This window comes from Sorex araneus, chromosome 10 (genome assembly GCF_027595985.1).
Source record: "Sorex araneus isolate mSorAra2 chromosome 10, mSorAra2.pri, whole genome shotgun sequence".
Taxonomy (NCBI): Eukaryota; Metazoa; Chordata; class Mammalia; order Eulipotyphla; family Soricidae; genus Sorex; species Sorex araneus.
The window spans coordinates 13,299,273-13,314,060 of record NC_073311.1 but is presented as its reverse complement, the minus strand read 5'-3'; the positions used below and the strand labels follow the sequence as shown (position 1 = coordinate 13,314,060).

The following is a 14,788-nucleotide window of genomic DNA, read 5'->3' as shown; positions in this document are numbered from 1 at the left end:
TGCCCTCTCGAACAAATCTATGAGCAATGGGATGACAGTGACAGTGACATCTAATAAGAGACTTGTATGTGATTTTTTAAAAAATAACTCATAACTAAATAATAAAAAATAAAAATAGTCCAATTTTCAAAGTGGGCAACACACTTGTCTTGCACATGGCTGACCCAGATCTGATCCCTGGCACTCTATATAGTCCCCAAGCACCACCAGAAGTAAGTTATCTTGTGAGTGCTGAGCCAGGAATAAGCCCTGATCACTGTGGATGTAGCTCAGAAATATTTTTTTAAATGGTAAAAGAATTGAAGAGGCATATCCGCACAGAAGATGTACAAATGACAGGACATGAAAAGATGATCTGCATCATTCACTAGCTATTAAGGATAAAAACCACAATGAGATGTCACTTTGCATCCACCTGATTATAACAAAATGACAACAAAAGTATTAGCAAGTATGTAGAACAAGCAAAACATTCTTTAAACATTGATACTAAGGATGTCAAATGATGCAACTACTTAGGAAAATAATTTGTCAGTTCCTCAAATAGTAAAACCAAGAGTTACTATATGACCTAAACATTCTACTCCTAGATGTAATACTCAAAAGAAATGGCAAACAATTGCTTAAACCAAACTGTCAGCATTATTCATAATTGCCCCCAAACTGCCAAGAATATAAATGTCCATGAACTGATGAGTGGATAACAATAATTAGGTATATCCACTCAATGAAATATTTTTCACAGGAAGAGGAATGAGGTACTAATGAATGCTTCAACATAAAAGGACTGTGAGAAAGTCTGGCTAAATTAAACCCCACCACAAAAGATGACTTATTGCATAATTCCAATTTTAAGCAGCATCCAAACAAGCAATCATAAAGACAGTAACTGCATTCGTGACTGTCTTCCATTCAAGGGCATGGAAAATGCTATTGGATGTAGAGCTCAATTGAGGGATCAAGAAAAATGTATAAATCAATGTACTAATAGTTATGCAATTCTTGAGATAAAGGAGGGGGGGCAGGAAGACCACTCAAATTGGTAGTGTAGCAGTCTTCCAGGCTGAAGTCCAGGGTTCAGTCCCCATTACCACATGTCCTACCGACCCAGCACTGCAGGGTGTATATGCAGAGTCCCTAAGCACTGCTGTATCCAACTCTGATGACTCCTCGGCCAAGGTCAACCGCAGCATGGCTGGGCCCGAGCAGCAGGGCCTGAGCACTGCACAGCCAGTCAGTCCTACACTGCCAGCCGAGTGTTGACAGTGAACCCATCCTTCAAAGAAAAGCAATCAACAAACAAAGAGAAGAAAAATAAGTTCTGAAAAGAAAAAAAACGTTAAAATAAAGCAACTTCTGTGTTAGTATACTCTAAGCTGGTAAATTATGTATTTACCAACAAAGCTGCTATATAAAAAGAATACTATAGTAGGGGCCAGAGAGACAGTACAGAGTTAAGGTGCTGGCCTTGCACGTGGCTGACCCTGGTTCGGACCCTGGTACTGTGTATGGGCTCCAGAGCGCCACAATGAGTGATCCCTGAGTGCCAGAAGCAAGCCCCAGGCAATGCTGGGTATGGCCTAGAAGCCCTATTGCTAAGCAAATCACTGAGAAAACATATGGTTAGGGTTTGGGTAAAAATCCATAAACGTCTCGGGATGTCTATCTTCAGCGCGATAGAGCCATAATGACATGTAGAAGAATTGGGCACTGAAGTACTGGATGTCTTGGTTCAGACTATTAGCTCCCTGGTAAGACATAACATTCTCCATTTTCATGTCTGAGTTGTAAGAATTATCAATGATGTTTTGTGACTTCCCTTTTTGGTGGGGTTAGAAGCACTCTGTGAAAGTCCACTGAAACATATTTTAGCCAGGAGTGTAATTAAATCTCTTAGGATCATTCAGATCATGAGCTGGAGCAATAGCACAGCAGGTAGTGCCTTTGCCTTGCATGCGGCTGACCCAGGTTTGATTCCTCCGTTCCTCTCGGAGAGCCGGGCAAGCTACTGAGAGTATCTCGCCCACACAGCAGAGCCTGGCAAGCTACCTGTAGCATATTCCTTTTTTGCTTTTTGGGTCACAACCGGCGATGCTCAGGGGTTACTCCTGGCTCTGCACTCAGGAATTACTCCTGGCGGTGCTTGGGGGAACATATGGGATGCTGGGATTCGAACCCAGGTCAGCCATGTGCAAGGCAAACACCCTATCTGCTGTGCTATTGCTCCAGCCTCCCCTCCACACCCCCAGCCCCCCAGTATACAAATATGCCAAAAACAAATTTTTTTTTATGTATTTGTTATGCCAAAAACAGTAACAACTAGTCTCACGATGGAGACGTTACTGGTGCCCACTCTAGCAAATCTATGAACAATAGGTGCTACTTAGGGTCATCTAGTCACTGTTGAAAGATATTTTATAACTACAATGACTGAAGAGAAGAAAAAATGCTATGTAGAAGAAATCATGCTCCTTTAATCTATATTAATATTTTTCATCAAAAACTTAATAAATATAAACAATAAGCAATAATGGCATATAGACTGTCGTAGTTATTAGATTTAGCCATGTCATCTCAGAAGGAGTTGGAAATTGTTAGGATTATTTATAAATTCAGTTTTCTCTATTTCCTGCACAGATGATATCAGTCAACTGCTGTATAGTCCCGTGTCAGCATTTCTATTCCCAGAACTGGGTGGAGCACTTGAACCAGGGCACCTGTGCTGACAACTGATGTTGCAAATGATGAATTTTTCTATTGAAAATATCTTTGGCCTGAATGCCACACCCACTCTCTGTTGCACAAAACATATTTTAGTAAATACAGCATGGACATGCTACACCATTGACTGAAAAATAAAAAAGCAGCAAAAGAATTCAAAATGACTATGTATAGCTGTTCTTTATGGTTTACTTGCTTATTTATTTATTTTAGAATATAGTGCCTGGATTTTCTTTTCTTTCTTTTGTGTGTGTGTGTGTGTGTGTGTGTGTGTGTGTGTGTGTGAGGAGGGTTTCTTGGACCATACCCAGTGATGCTCAGGGATTACTCAGGATTCTGCACTCAGGAATTGCTCCTGGCATTGTTTGGGGCATCATATGGGATGCTCGGGATCGAACCTGGGTCCCCACATGCAATGCAAATGCCCTACCCACTCTACTATTTTTGGATCTCTTTGTGGTTCATTTAAGACTGTAAGGTTAAACAAGTTTGAAACGCTGCATAAAATAACATTAGCAGATGGTTAGTATTTTAAATAACTAAATTGCTTTTGTTGTTTTCACCTACAATTAACTCTTAAGCTAAGTGCTTGCTTACATGTCTTGCTAGGATTGTATAATTTGAGGATGCTTTGAAACAGAACCATGGATGGCAAAAAATTGATTAAATTCAAGTACTTTCTTGAAGGACAGTGTGAGCCTGACTGCATTCTAAAGAGTAGATTACAGTGCTAAGGTCAACTTTTTATCAAACTATTTTGTAACATAAACAAATGCTTGTGATGAAAGACTAATTTAATCACAAAATCTATGAGAGTAGACCTGATAATATATCAATATAAAATTATATGCACAATAGTGAAATTATACATTTAGTATATGTCTTCTGTGTACTTGTGCAAATATGAACAACAAAATCAATTAATATTCATTATATTAAAATTTTAATATGAAAATAATAAAATCAAGTAATACTAATCACTGTCCCTATTTTATATTAAAAATTTTAATATCTGGTAGTGTTTCTTCCTAAGTTACATTTCCCATTGTAGTTTATTAATGCATAGAACTAGGTAGAGATGTAACTAATTGAATCATTCATCAAGGCAATAAGATATTACTTAAGGTAAAGTGTTCAAAAGTCTTTTTTCTCTTACAATTCTTATGTGGTCTGAAAAGTGGATTTCTATATAATCACCATTTTGCACTGCCAAACTCAAGACTGTCCACTAACGCTTCCTATTATACATCCCAGTGTGATGGTCAGTTGACGTAAGTGGCAATTCATCATTAAAAAATAGAACTAATACACTTAGAAGGTTAACTTTTCATTTAAATTGTATTTTAATATTTTCCCCTCCTACTCACATGTTGTTTCTAGCACTTTCTTCCTCTAGACCTTCCTACTTTGCCTCCTCTTTTGTTTTTTTCGGTTTGGTCTGGAAGTCTGAGATGACCTGAACAGGATTAGTGCAAGAGATGAGAATAAGAGAGGAAATGGTGTTTCTTCGTTGCACTCTAGCTTTCATACCACATTCCACAGAAAAAAAGGAAGCCAAAAACCACTGAACTTGTTGATGGAATTGAGCAGTCACTGAAACAATACATTGTATTGTAATTGTAAGCTTATGGGGCTCTTTTGTCATCAGGGAAGAAGCAGACCATAATGATGAAGAAAACTCATGAGTTAGAGTGTATGATTTTATAACCTGACTCCATTACATACTAACTGTACATATTGGGGCAAATTATTCAACCGGTCTGTTCTAGGTTTTCTACTTGAAAAATGAAGAATGCAATTTATGTTTGTTACTATTATTAAAGATTTATGAAAATTTAATGGCAACAGATCTCAAAGTTTTGAGAGTGGTGTTTCACATCTAGTAGACAGTCAAATATTATTTTATGAATATACTGAGACCTCATGAATGGAAACTTTTTGTTGTTACAATCTCATCCTTTCCCCAACTTGCCACACCATTCTTCTTCACACTGATAGCACAGTGTCTCATACCTAATAAGTCCACCTTGGGAAATCAAGAGGCCTACAGGATAAGGTGATGCATTGCCAGTTAAGATCTAAGTGTCTGATGAGATAAGCTAGAAAAAGATGAAGACTTTTGTAGCATTATCTCTCCCTGGTTCATTTCTGAAGAGAATGCAGAGTAGGGAATCAGGGAAGCTTTTTGCAAATCCAAAATCTGAGAGAGAGAGAGGAGAGAGAGAGAGAGAGAGAAGGGGTTGTCTTCCATAGAGGAAAGTGGAGTCGGGGGATGGTGGAAGGGAAACTGAGGACTGAGGATACTGGTGGTGGTAAATATACACTGATGAAGGGATGGGTGTTGGAACATTATGTGACTGGAACCCAATCATGAACAACTTTGTAACTGTGTATCTCACTGTGATTCAATTTAAAAATTTTTTAATCTAAAGAAAAGGAGTATTAATGAGAAATGCAGTCAGAAGTCCACAAAAATGTGAAGTTAAACTCTTGGCCTTCTGGGCAAGATTTATATCAGAATCAGGGATCAAGATGGGCCCAAATGTCCCTCAATGAATATAAATCAAAAGACAAGTAAACACACACAAACACAGTGACAAACATGGCTTTAAAGTCAATACAACCATTAAATGGTGTATTACTTACTGGTAATTTACATTTAATAAAACTCTAGAAAGTGAAAATCTGTTTAATGTGTTCTTTCTCACTTTTATCATTTAGATCCTCTCAGCAGAGTGTGTTTAAAACCAAAAAATGTAACGGATTCGTTGAGCACCTATATTAATGCTAATTATATTAGGGTAAGTAATAAATATGTTTGGTTTACAATAAGCACAATTTGGAATTGTCATTTTCATTTTTTCCCTCATAGTAGCTCAATTGTGATTTACTTCTATTTACTTATTTTTTGTATTCATAAGGCTTTACTTATTCATAAGGTTTTTGTTGTTGTCATATCACATTGATATTAATTGTTCTTGTTATTATCAGTGTTGATAGTCTTTTATAGCCCATCTCCCTCTCCTGTGAGTTGACTGCTACAGGCTTTATTTGGGGTGCCTGGGTAAGGACAGAGTGTGATGAGCCTTAATGCCATAAGTTAGACTTGCCTTGCCAGAGAGGAGCCTATGAATTGTGCCACTAGAATCAATGACACTGCCAAAATCTGTTTGGGGGCTAGCAGAGTCACTTTTTTTTCCTGGAGCTCTTTGCCTAAACTAAACTTTAGTGCAAAGCCTAAACCTCAAAGTCAGTAATTTTTCTCCATACTTAAACCAGGGCTACAGTGGTCAAGAGAAGGCCTTCATCGCCACACAGGGGCCCATGATCAACACCGTGAATGATTTCTGGCAGATGGTTTGGCAGGAAGACAGTCCTGTGATTGTTATGATCACGAAACTCAAAGAAAAAAATGAGGTATGAACTTCTTCCAAGTACCCAATGTTGCATATTTTCTGTTCTTGTCAGAGATATTGTATAAGAAAAATTGTGGATGGACTTGGTAACGAACTTAAGAAGAAAAGTCAGACATTTAAAAGCTAGGTCACTGTATCACTATATATCACTGTCCTCATTGTCATCCCATTGATCATCGATTTACTCGAGCAGGTGCTATTCCATTCGTCCTACTCCATTTGTCCTAGCCCTGAGATTTTAGCAGCCTCTCCTTACTCATTTTTTCCCAATGATTGGAGGCTCTTTTCAGGGTCAGGGGAATGAGACCTGTTATTTGTTACTGTGTTTGGCGTACCGAATATGCCACGGAGAGCTTGCCAGGCTCTTCTGTGTGGGCAGGGTACTTCTGGTAGATTGCCGGTCTCTCCGAGAGGCAGGTCACTGTAAGCTTTAAAAAAATGGTAACTGGTGATATTCCATAAATGGTGACTTTCATATAAATCAATATACTTGGCATATACATATTTTATTTATACTAATCTATCAAAGTAATAAAATAAAGAAACATGAATTATCACTATGATTTATAAGCTAAGAAACAAAAATCTACTTATTCATATCCTAAATAATTTTAAGCACCTGCTATTTAATAAGTGCTACTTAGTAGTTAGTAGTATATTAATAAACAAAACACATGAAGATTCTTGTTCATCATAGATTTTTAATTTCTAGTGGAAAACAAAAATATATACATAAAAATAGTACAAAGATAAAAAATTTCCATTTCCATACTATAGTTTCTTCTACTGAGGAGCTTACAGAATATTCATGTTATATTTTACCCATTAGGCCCTGAGTTTGATCCCTGTCTCCACATGTCCTCTTAAGCAATACCAGATATAAATCTAATAGTTCCCCCTCAACAACAACACAGTATTAGTTGAGTAGTCCCTGTGCAATACCCAGTAGGATGAGATCTAAAATTAAAAAATACATAAATAAAAGTTGAGTGGCATAATAAAAATACCCCTCAAAGTTCCTAGTTATTTCACATATAGTATCAGTCTATCATTATCTTAAGCAATTGGCAATCTCTGCAAAATGGTTTAATATCTGTTACTTTGTCTTATTTGGGGACCACACTGGAAGTGCTCAGGGTTTTCTACTGGCTCTACATGCAGGGATCACTGGTGGAGCTCAGGGGATAATATAGGCTGCCGGGAACTGAACCCAGACTACCCGTGTGCAAGGCAAGCACGCTCTCTGCACTCTATCTGCTGTACTATCTCCCCAGTCCCTGTTATTTAAAATTTTTTGCAATGCCATGAACTGAACCCAGGGCCTGGCACCTGTGCTCTACCACTAAACCATATTCGTTACTCCAATATTTTTGATATTTTATCTTTGTCATATGAAAAAATCCTCATTTAAAAGAATTATTAAGCTGGAGTATTAATAATACTCCAGGAATTCAGACAACTGTCTTGTCAGCTGCTGACTCTGGCTGGATCCGGGTAGCATATATGGTCCCTCAGCACTGACAGAAACGAGCTCGAAGCACAGAGCAAGGAGAAAGCCCTGAGCACTGCCAGATGTGATTAAAACTTTTTTAAAAGATTTAAAATAAAAAGACATATCGCCTGTACATACATATGTAGAATTTATGCAGTAGAGCAATCTAAGTAACCCAAAATGCCTTCCATTACAATGCCAGTTACATTGGGCAAAAAAAGAAGTAGCATATGTAATAGAATTTAAATTTATCGTAGTGGCCTAAAGCGAACAGAAGACATATAACCCAAAAACTAGAGCACTTATTTTGGTGACCAAATAAGAATTAGACGCAAAGTCTTGGACTTAATAGGAGTTGGAATAGAGCAGAGTACTTCCATTGAGTGAGGTCTGCAAGGTTTACACCTTCAGTGAAAAGGTGAAACACAAAAATAAATCTGACTACCCAAAAAGGAGTCCAACAGGAAATTAATCTAAGCCTGAACTTTTTGTGGAATAAATAAAAAGGTTTTTGCTTGAGTATTTCGTATTCAAAAGTGAGGAAATGCCAAGTGGCGGAATTTAACATAAGTCATACTGGGTTAGTAGCTCTCTGTGGCACTTTACAGAAACAAAGGCATAAACTTTTCACCAGCATACATTTCACTGAATTTCTATAGGGGAAAAAACACAGCAAACATTAGTTTACACATCAAAATTATGACACATATGTAAATAAAGCGATATGAAGAAAAATTAGAAGCCGAAAGTAATGGACATAAATTCATATGAAATTAAACTAATATAAATTATAAATATCAAAGGAGTTAGCTACTATCATAAAACACTAGAGATATTAAAAACAAATATTATAGAGAGACATTTATATTTTTTAAAATCAGGGTTATAGATATGGCTAAATAGGCTGAGTGCAGGTTTTGCATGCAGGAGAACAAATTTAATCCCCAGTAATACATAATCCCCCAAACACAGAGCTAGGAGTAGCCCCTGAACATCCCAGGATGTGGCTCAAACTCCCCACTCCAAAAAAAAGTTTTTTTAGCATAGGAAGCATAGTGTAGGAGGTTAAGTGCTTGTCCTGTACACAGGTGTAGGGGGATACCAGGGCCACCACCACATGTGACCCCCCAAAGAAAACAAAAGCAAATACTTGAATATTTAAATATTCCATTAGGTATAATAGCAGGTTCAAACAGCTAAATAAATTATTATTAGACAGAGCTACGTAATTTATATAGACTAACAAAATGTCCCCAAATATGGGCTTTTTTGACAGATTAAGGACATTAAATGTCCAATATATGACTAATGGAGGTCTTTGAAGACAGAAAGGAGAATATAAAAAATAATGGCAAGAGATTTTCCAAACCTTTATAGAAGTATGAACTCTCAAATTTGTTAAGCGTTACTAGTCCTAGTGTGGATAAATAAAGATAAATCCACCACTAGCAAAGAAAGTGAAATGTGAAAGTAAAAAACTGACATTACATCAAAACAATCATTACCAGAGAAGTTACAGAATCTAAGAAAATTCAATAAGGCATAATACCAGAAGTTGTAATTCACAAGCTTAATAAAATCCTAAAATTATAAATGTATGATATGGCTTCAAAATACATTTTTTGAGAGGCCCCAAATATAGCTCACTGGTAGGGCACTTACCTTGCATGTCTGAGGCCCTGGGTTCCATCTCTACCAACCCCCCACCCCACCCTTCCCAACAACACACACACACAAATCTAAAGCATTAATGGGAAAAATTAAACAATGAAGCGATAAATCACTTTACTACTGGGAGAAAACCAAACCAAATACAAAAGCAACTGTATTTCATATAATAAGGAAAAAAGATTACTAAGCATACAGAAAAGTTCATATATGTAATTCCTAAATCTATATACATAATTAATATGTATCATTTGCAAAGTAGAGACTTGATTTAATATGCATGCATAGGACATTTTACCCAAATGATCTTACAAGAGTCTCTTGCCCCCGCACCTGTCTGTCTTCACTGGGGTCCCTCAGAGGGGGCGGGTTTCAGCTTCCTTCTCCGCCCCTAGCAGAGCCCCCACAGCTGAAGACCTCTGGAGCCTAGCAGAGCCCCCACAGCTGAAGACCTCTGGAGCCCAGCCACAGCCATGCTCAAGGCCCCTCTCCACACGTTCGGATGAGCCTCACACATGAAGGTACCGGCAGAGGAACCCAGCTGTGTGGGACCCGGGGCTGAGACCTCCAAGCCTGCTCAGATTGGAACTGGGCCTCTTCTGCCCAGATCCCCCATTTTCCAGTAGCTACTCGGTCACACCCAGTGACTGCTCCCGGAGCCCTGTAATCCCATCAACGGCCAACATCCAGAGACTATAAAACCAAGCTCTCAGAAGACCTCTTATAGCCTAGTTCTCCCTCTGGGAGAACCTGGCAAGCTACGGAGAGTTTCCTTCCCACATGGGAGAGCCTCTCCGTGGCATATTCATATGTCAAAACCAATAACAATGGTGGGTCTCATTCCCCTGACCCTGAAAGAGCCTCCAATGAAGCACCATTGGAAAGGACGAGTAAAGAGAGGCTTCTAAAATTTCAGGGCTAGGACGAATGGAGATGTTACTGAGACCGGTCAAGAAATTCGACAATCAATGGGATGATGATAATGATGATCTCACAATATAAATCTTTCCCAAGCATATTTTATAGAGATAATACAGAACAAGCTTGAAAATTTTCAAAGCATAACTATAATTTAAAGATTTTTTTTTATCAGAATGTAATTAGTTATCAATAAGAGCAGAAAATAATAAGAAATACACATTGAAGTTGAAAAGACATGTAATTGTTGGATCAAAATGAATTTTAAATTAAAATATAAATTGCCTACACTCAGTGATGGTGAAAGCAGTACATACCAAATTTTATAAGATGCTGTCTAAAGAATTTATAGAGAGAAATTTATGGTCACAAGTACTGCAGTTATAAATGAATTGATTATCTATTCTGATTTAGTAAAAGATGCGAACTAAAAGTAGACTATAGACCTAACATGAAGGCCACTCAATACCTCTATTGCAAACTATAACACCCAAAAGGAGAGAGAACAAAAGGGAATGCCCTGCCGCAGAGGAAGGGTGGGGTGGTGGGGGATGAGGTGGGGGTGGTGTGAGGGATACTGGGATCATTGGTGGAGGAGAATGGGCACTGGTGGAGGGATGGGTAAACGATCACTGTATGACTGAAATGCAGGCATGAAAGTTCATAAGTTTGTAACTGTACATCACAGTGATTCTCTAATAAAAAATTTAAAAAAACAATTATAGGAAAACTACAGAAGGAAACAAATAATAGAGAAATAGTTAATAATATATGAAATAAAGGTAAAAGAATACAAATAAGTCAGTGTCTAAGAAGGAAAGGAAGAGCAGCAGAATTAATCAAAATGAAGGGAGACCAAATAAAAATATTAGAGATGACCTTTTTTTTTTTTTTTTTTTTTTTTTTTTGCTTTTTGGGTCACACCCTGCGCTGCTCAGGGCTGAACCCTGGTTGGCCACGTGCGAGGCAAATGCCCTACCCACTGTGCTATCGCTCCAGTCCCTAGAGATGAGCTTTTTCCAGAACTCAGAGCCCATGTTCTATCTTAAACATGTTTTTCTTTCTCTGCCTCCTCTCACAGTTCTTTAAGCAAATTTCTTTAAATGGAGCTATTTTACTTCACAAAAAATTAAAAATTAAAATATTAGAAATGACTGAAGATACAGTAGAATTTTTTAACTGAAGACTCTGAGCAAGTTTATGTAGAATTTATCAATATTCCCTAGATCTGAGCAAAATGTATTAGTCCTATCCAGTTCTAAGCTGAATTACAGTTCTCTGAATAGATTGTTATGATGTAAATGTTTTCTCAGAGCACAGTCATATCCTTACTAATTCTATTTCTTCTTCCACTAAAAATAAAATCATCTAAACCAACATAAAAAGCACTGTAATTTATGTCCTGTCATAAATACAAATATGTAAAATTTTTTAAATACAGATTTTCCATAGAAAACATTACTTCTCTGTTACATATTTATTAAGAATAACACTTGCCAAAGCAAATGTGAGACAATATCTCATAAGAATTAAAGATAGGCTGTAGTAACTGGGTAAACTAAATTATAATTTTTATTGTCAAGTATTTCCATTACCAAATCTTATGATATATTATAAGATTTGTTCTCCCTTATAGAAAAATTTAGAAACATGTTTACCTGCACTCATTTGTTCTTAAATCCAAATTTTATTAGGCTAGAAGCCAGGATTGCTGCTTAATAAGAAAGCTTTCCCTAGAGATTGAAGTTTTGTGACATGAGTCTTAAAAGAAATCCAATAAGAATATTTCAAGCAACTAGCAAATATGCCAACCCCAATAGAAGTTGTTCTCCCCCAATTTCAAGACCAAGGTTTTCATTCTCCCACAGGCACTGTATGAGTTAAATGTGTATTTCAAAGTGATACTGAGTTAGTGCACTAATGATATTGACAACACGCCATTCTGAATCAGCACAGGAATATACTTCATCTTGTTCTTCTAAGCGCATCATACTTGGAGTTAGCTTATTGCTGCTTTTCACAGATTCACATTACCCAAAGAAGACCTTAAGGATAGGTGTTGAAAGCTAAAATTTTCTTTAAATGAAAACACCTAAAAGATGATTGAGGGGCTCTGTTTATTTTTCTGTACAATACAGAAATACAGGTTTTTTCCCCACACTATTTTTAACCTGTCTTTTTAAACAACAAGGGTATATCTTCTGGGAATATCAAAGTTTGATATATTATTTATACATTTGCTCTGTATGTTTTTTTGTGGCCAGTCATAATTTCAACTTTGACATTTTTATTATTGATTACTCATTAAATTAAAATAAAATTGCATTCTGTCCAGACTCTCTAAAGATATAAATACAGTATACTGTAGAGAAAACTTTGATGTTTTACAGATCAAAATGATACTAAAAAATCTGGCTCAAAAGAAATATGCAGTTGACTTCCTACTACCAGGAAAACACTGTTTACTAAAAATGTGCCAACTTTTAATTGTGTTAAGCATCATTGTTTGAAAAACTCAAAAATAATTTCCTCATCCAAAATTTGGAATTAAGTAGTCTTTAGAAATTCCCAGGCCTTTTTATTTTTGTGAACCTGCCTTCTCTTATTATATAACTCAAATATTTTCAGTTATGTTTTTTATAAAATAAGCGCAAGAAAAAAATTAAAATATAAGACAATTTTAAAAATCTGTTGTCTTATATTGAAACAAAATAAAGCATTTTATTGCTGGTAAATTTGAATTTCTTTCTTTTTTTTTATAATGTAGGAGTTCTTCTATTTTTTCAGCCATTGATTAAGCTGGTTGAATTGGGCATGAACTCCACATTATTTTTTCTTTTTTTCAGAATCTTAATTTTATTTTATTATTTTTTATTATTATTTTCCCCCTTTTTTATTGATTCACCGTGAGTTAGTTACAAAGCTTTCATGTTTGAGCTTCGGTCATACAATCACCAAACACCCATCCCTTCACCAGTACACATTTTCCACCACCATAATCCCCAGTATTTCCCCCCTCCTCCACCCCACCTCCTGTTCCAACCCTTCCCTTGCTTGTGTGGCAGACAATTTCCCCCGTACTCTCTCTCTACTTTGGTTATATTTGATAGTTCGACACCGGTCCCCCACCGCCACTCAAACCTGCCGAAAAGGCAATGCTAGACAATTTGTTTTTATGGCTTGTTATGAATAGAATTTAATGTTTGGGATATTCTGTGGTGCTCTCTTCCGGGAGCTTTAGTTTATAATCTCTGGGTCTTAGGCGTTGATGAGATTACATGGCACTGGGGGCAGTTTGTGACTGCCAAGCTACTGGAGAAGTGGGGACCTGGGTGGGGGAGGAGACCCAGTTCCGATCCAAGCAGGCTTGGAGATCTCAGTAACAGGTTCCCGCTTAACCTCCGTGCCACTGGCTCTAACTGCGGCTTTTGATCTCTTTCGAGATTTATGGGTTTTCTGAAATAAGGCCAATAAATGAGCTTATATACCTGAGCTGGAGATAGTTTGTGGATGTGGCTCCCACATACCTAACTTCTGGCCATTTAATTTCTTGGTAAACTTGGCCCCAAGTTGTTGGGGTCTGGCCAAAGGCACAGCAGCAATTTGGGGGTGTCTGGAAGCCTGAAGTCACCATCAGGCTGCTGATGCACTCGCCATACAGGTACAGGTTGACCTGCTGACAGCATGATAACCCCCCAAATTTGAATTTCTTCAGCTAGACAAACCTCCAGGATGGAATTCCACTTAAAAGAAGTAAGATCGAAAGCAGTGTTTAAATTCTTTGAACGTGAACCATTCATTGCATTACCAAAGTCTTTGGGGTTTAGAGGCCTGAGCTACAGTGCAGAGGCAGGGCTCTTGCTTTGCATATGGCCAACCCAGGTTTGATCCCTGGCACCCCAAGCCCAGCAGGAGTGATCCTTGAGCACAGAACCAGGAGTGGCCCCAAAACGAACAGTCAGATGTGGCTGGGTACAGTCAGGTATGGCCCCAAAACAAAAATAAACAAAAAAAAGTCTTACTGGTTCAAGCATACAAAACTGGAGTTAGATCTAAAACTGTTAAACTCATTTCTGAAGTCCTCAGCCTAGCGCATGAGGTTACTTGTTGCCCCTCTAGTTCCTTACAGTTTCATATCTCTCTCTCTGATTCTCTTTCTCTATCTCTGTCTCTGTCTTCTCAGTCTCTCTGTATCTTTATCTCTGTCTCTCTGTCTCTGTCTGTCTGTCTGTCTGTCTCTCTCTTTATTATTCTGGGATGCTTCGCTCCAGTGGTGCCTAGGCTTGGCAATGCTCAGTGGCCACCAGGGCTACCTCTATAGGTGCTTGGAGGAGCCATGTATTGCCAGGGATCAAACCCAGGACATGATACATGGGGGCCTTGTCTTCTACCACTGGGCCACATCCCTGGCCCTGGAAGATATTTTCTAAGCATGTTTATTTATCGATTGCATGTTGTAAGCATAGTTCATAGAGATGATAAATCTAAAGTCCAGATAGACTGAGTCACTCACTTAAATCTACAAAGTTAACAAACCATAGAGTTCAGATTTTAATCCTTGTTTGGTTCCATT

General features: G+C 37.7%; 1 protein-coding gene across 2 annotated transcripts in view; it reads left to right on the top strand.

Moving 5' to 3' along the window:
* Nucleotides 1-14,788, top strand: part of PTPRR (protein tyrosine phosphatase receptor type R) — a 310,632-nt gene that overhangs the window by 258,546 nt on the left and 37,298 nt on the right. For both annotated transcript variants that reach the window (XM_004602668.2, XM_004602669.2), the window contains 2 exons: nt 5,443-5,522; nt 6,001-6,138. In XM_004602668.2, coding sequence (XP_004602725.1) covers nt 5,443-5,522; nt 6,001-6,138 — 218 coding nt within the window. The remainder of the gene's footprint in view (nt 1-5,442; nt 5,523-6,000; nt 6,139-14,788) is intronic.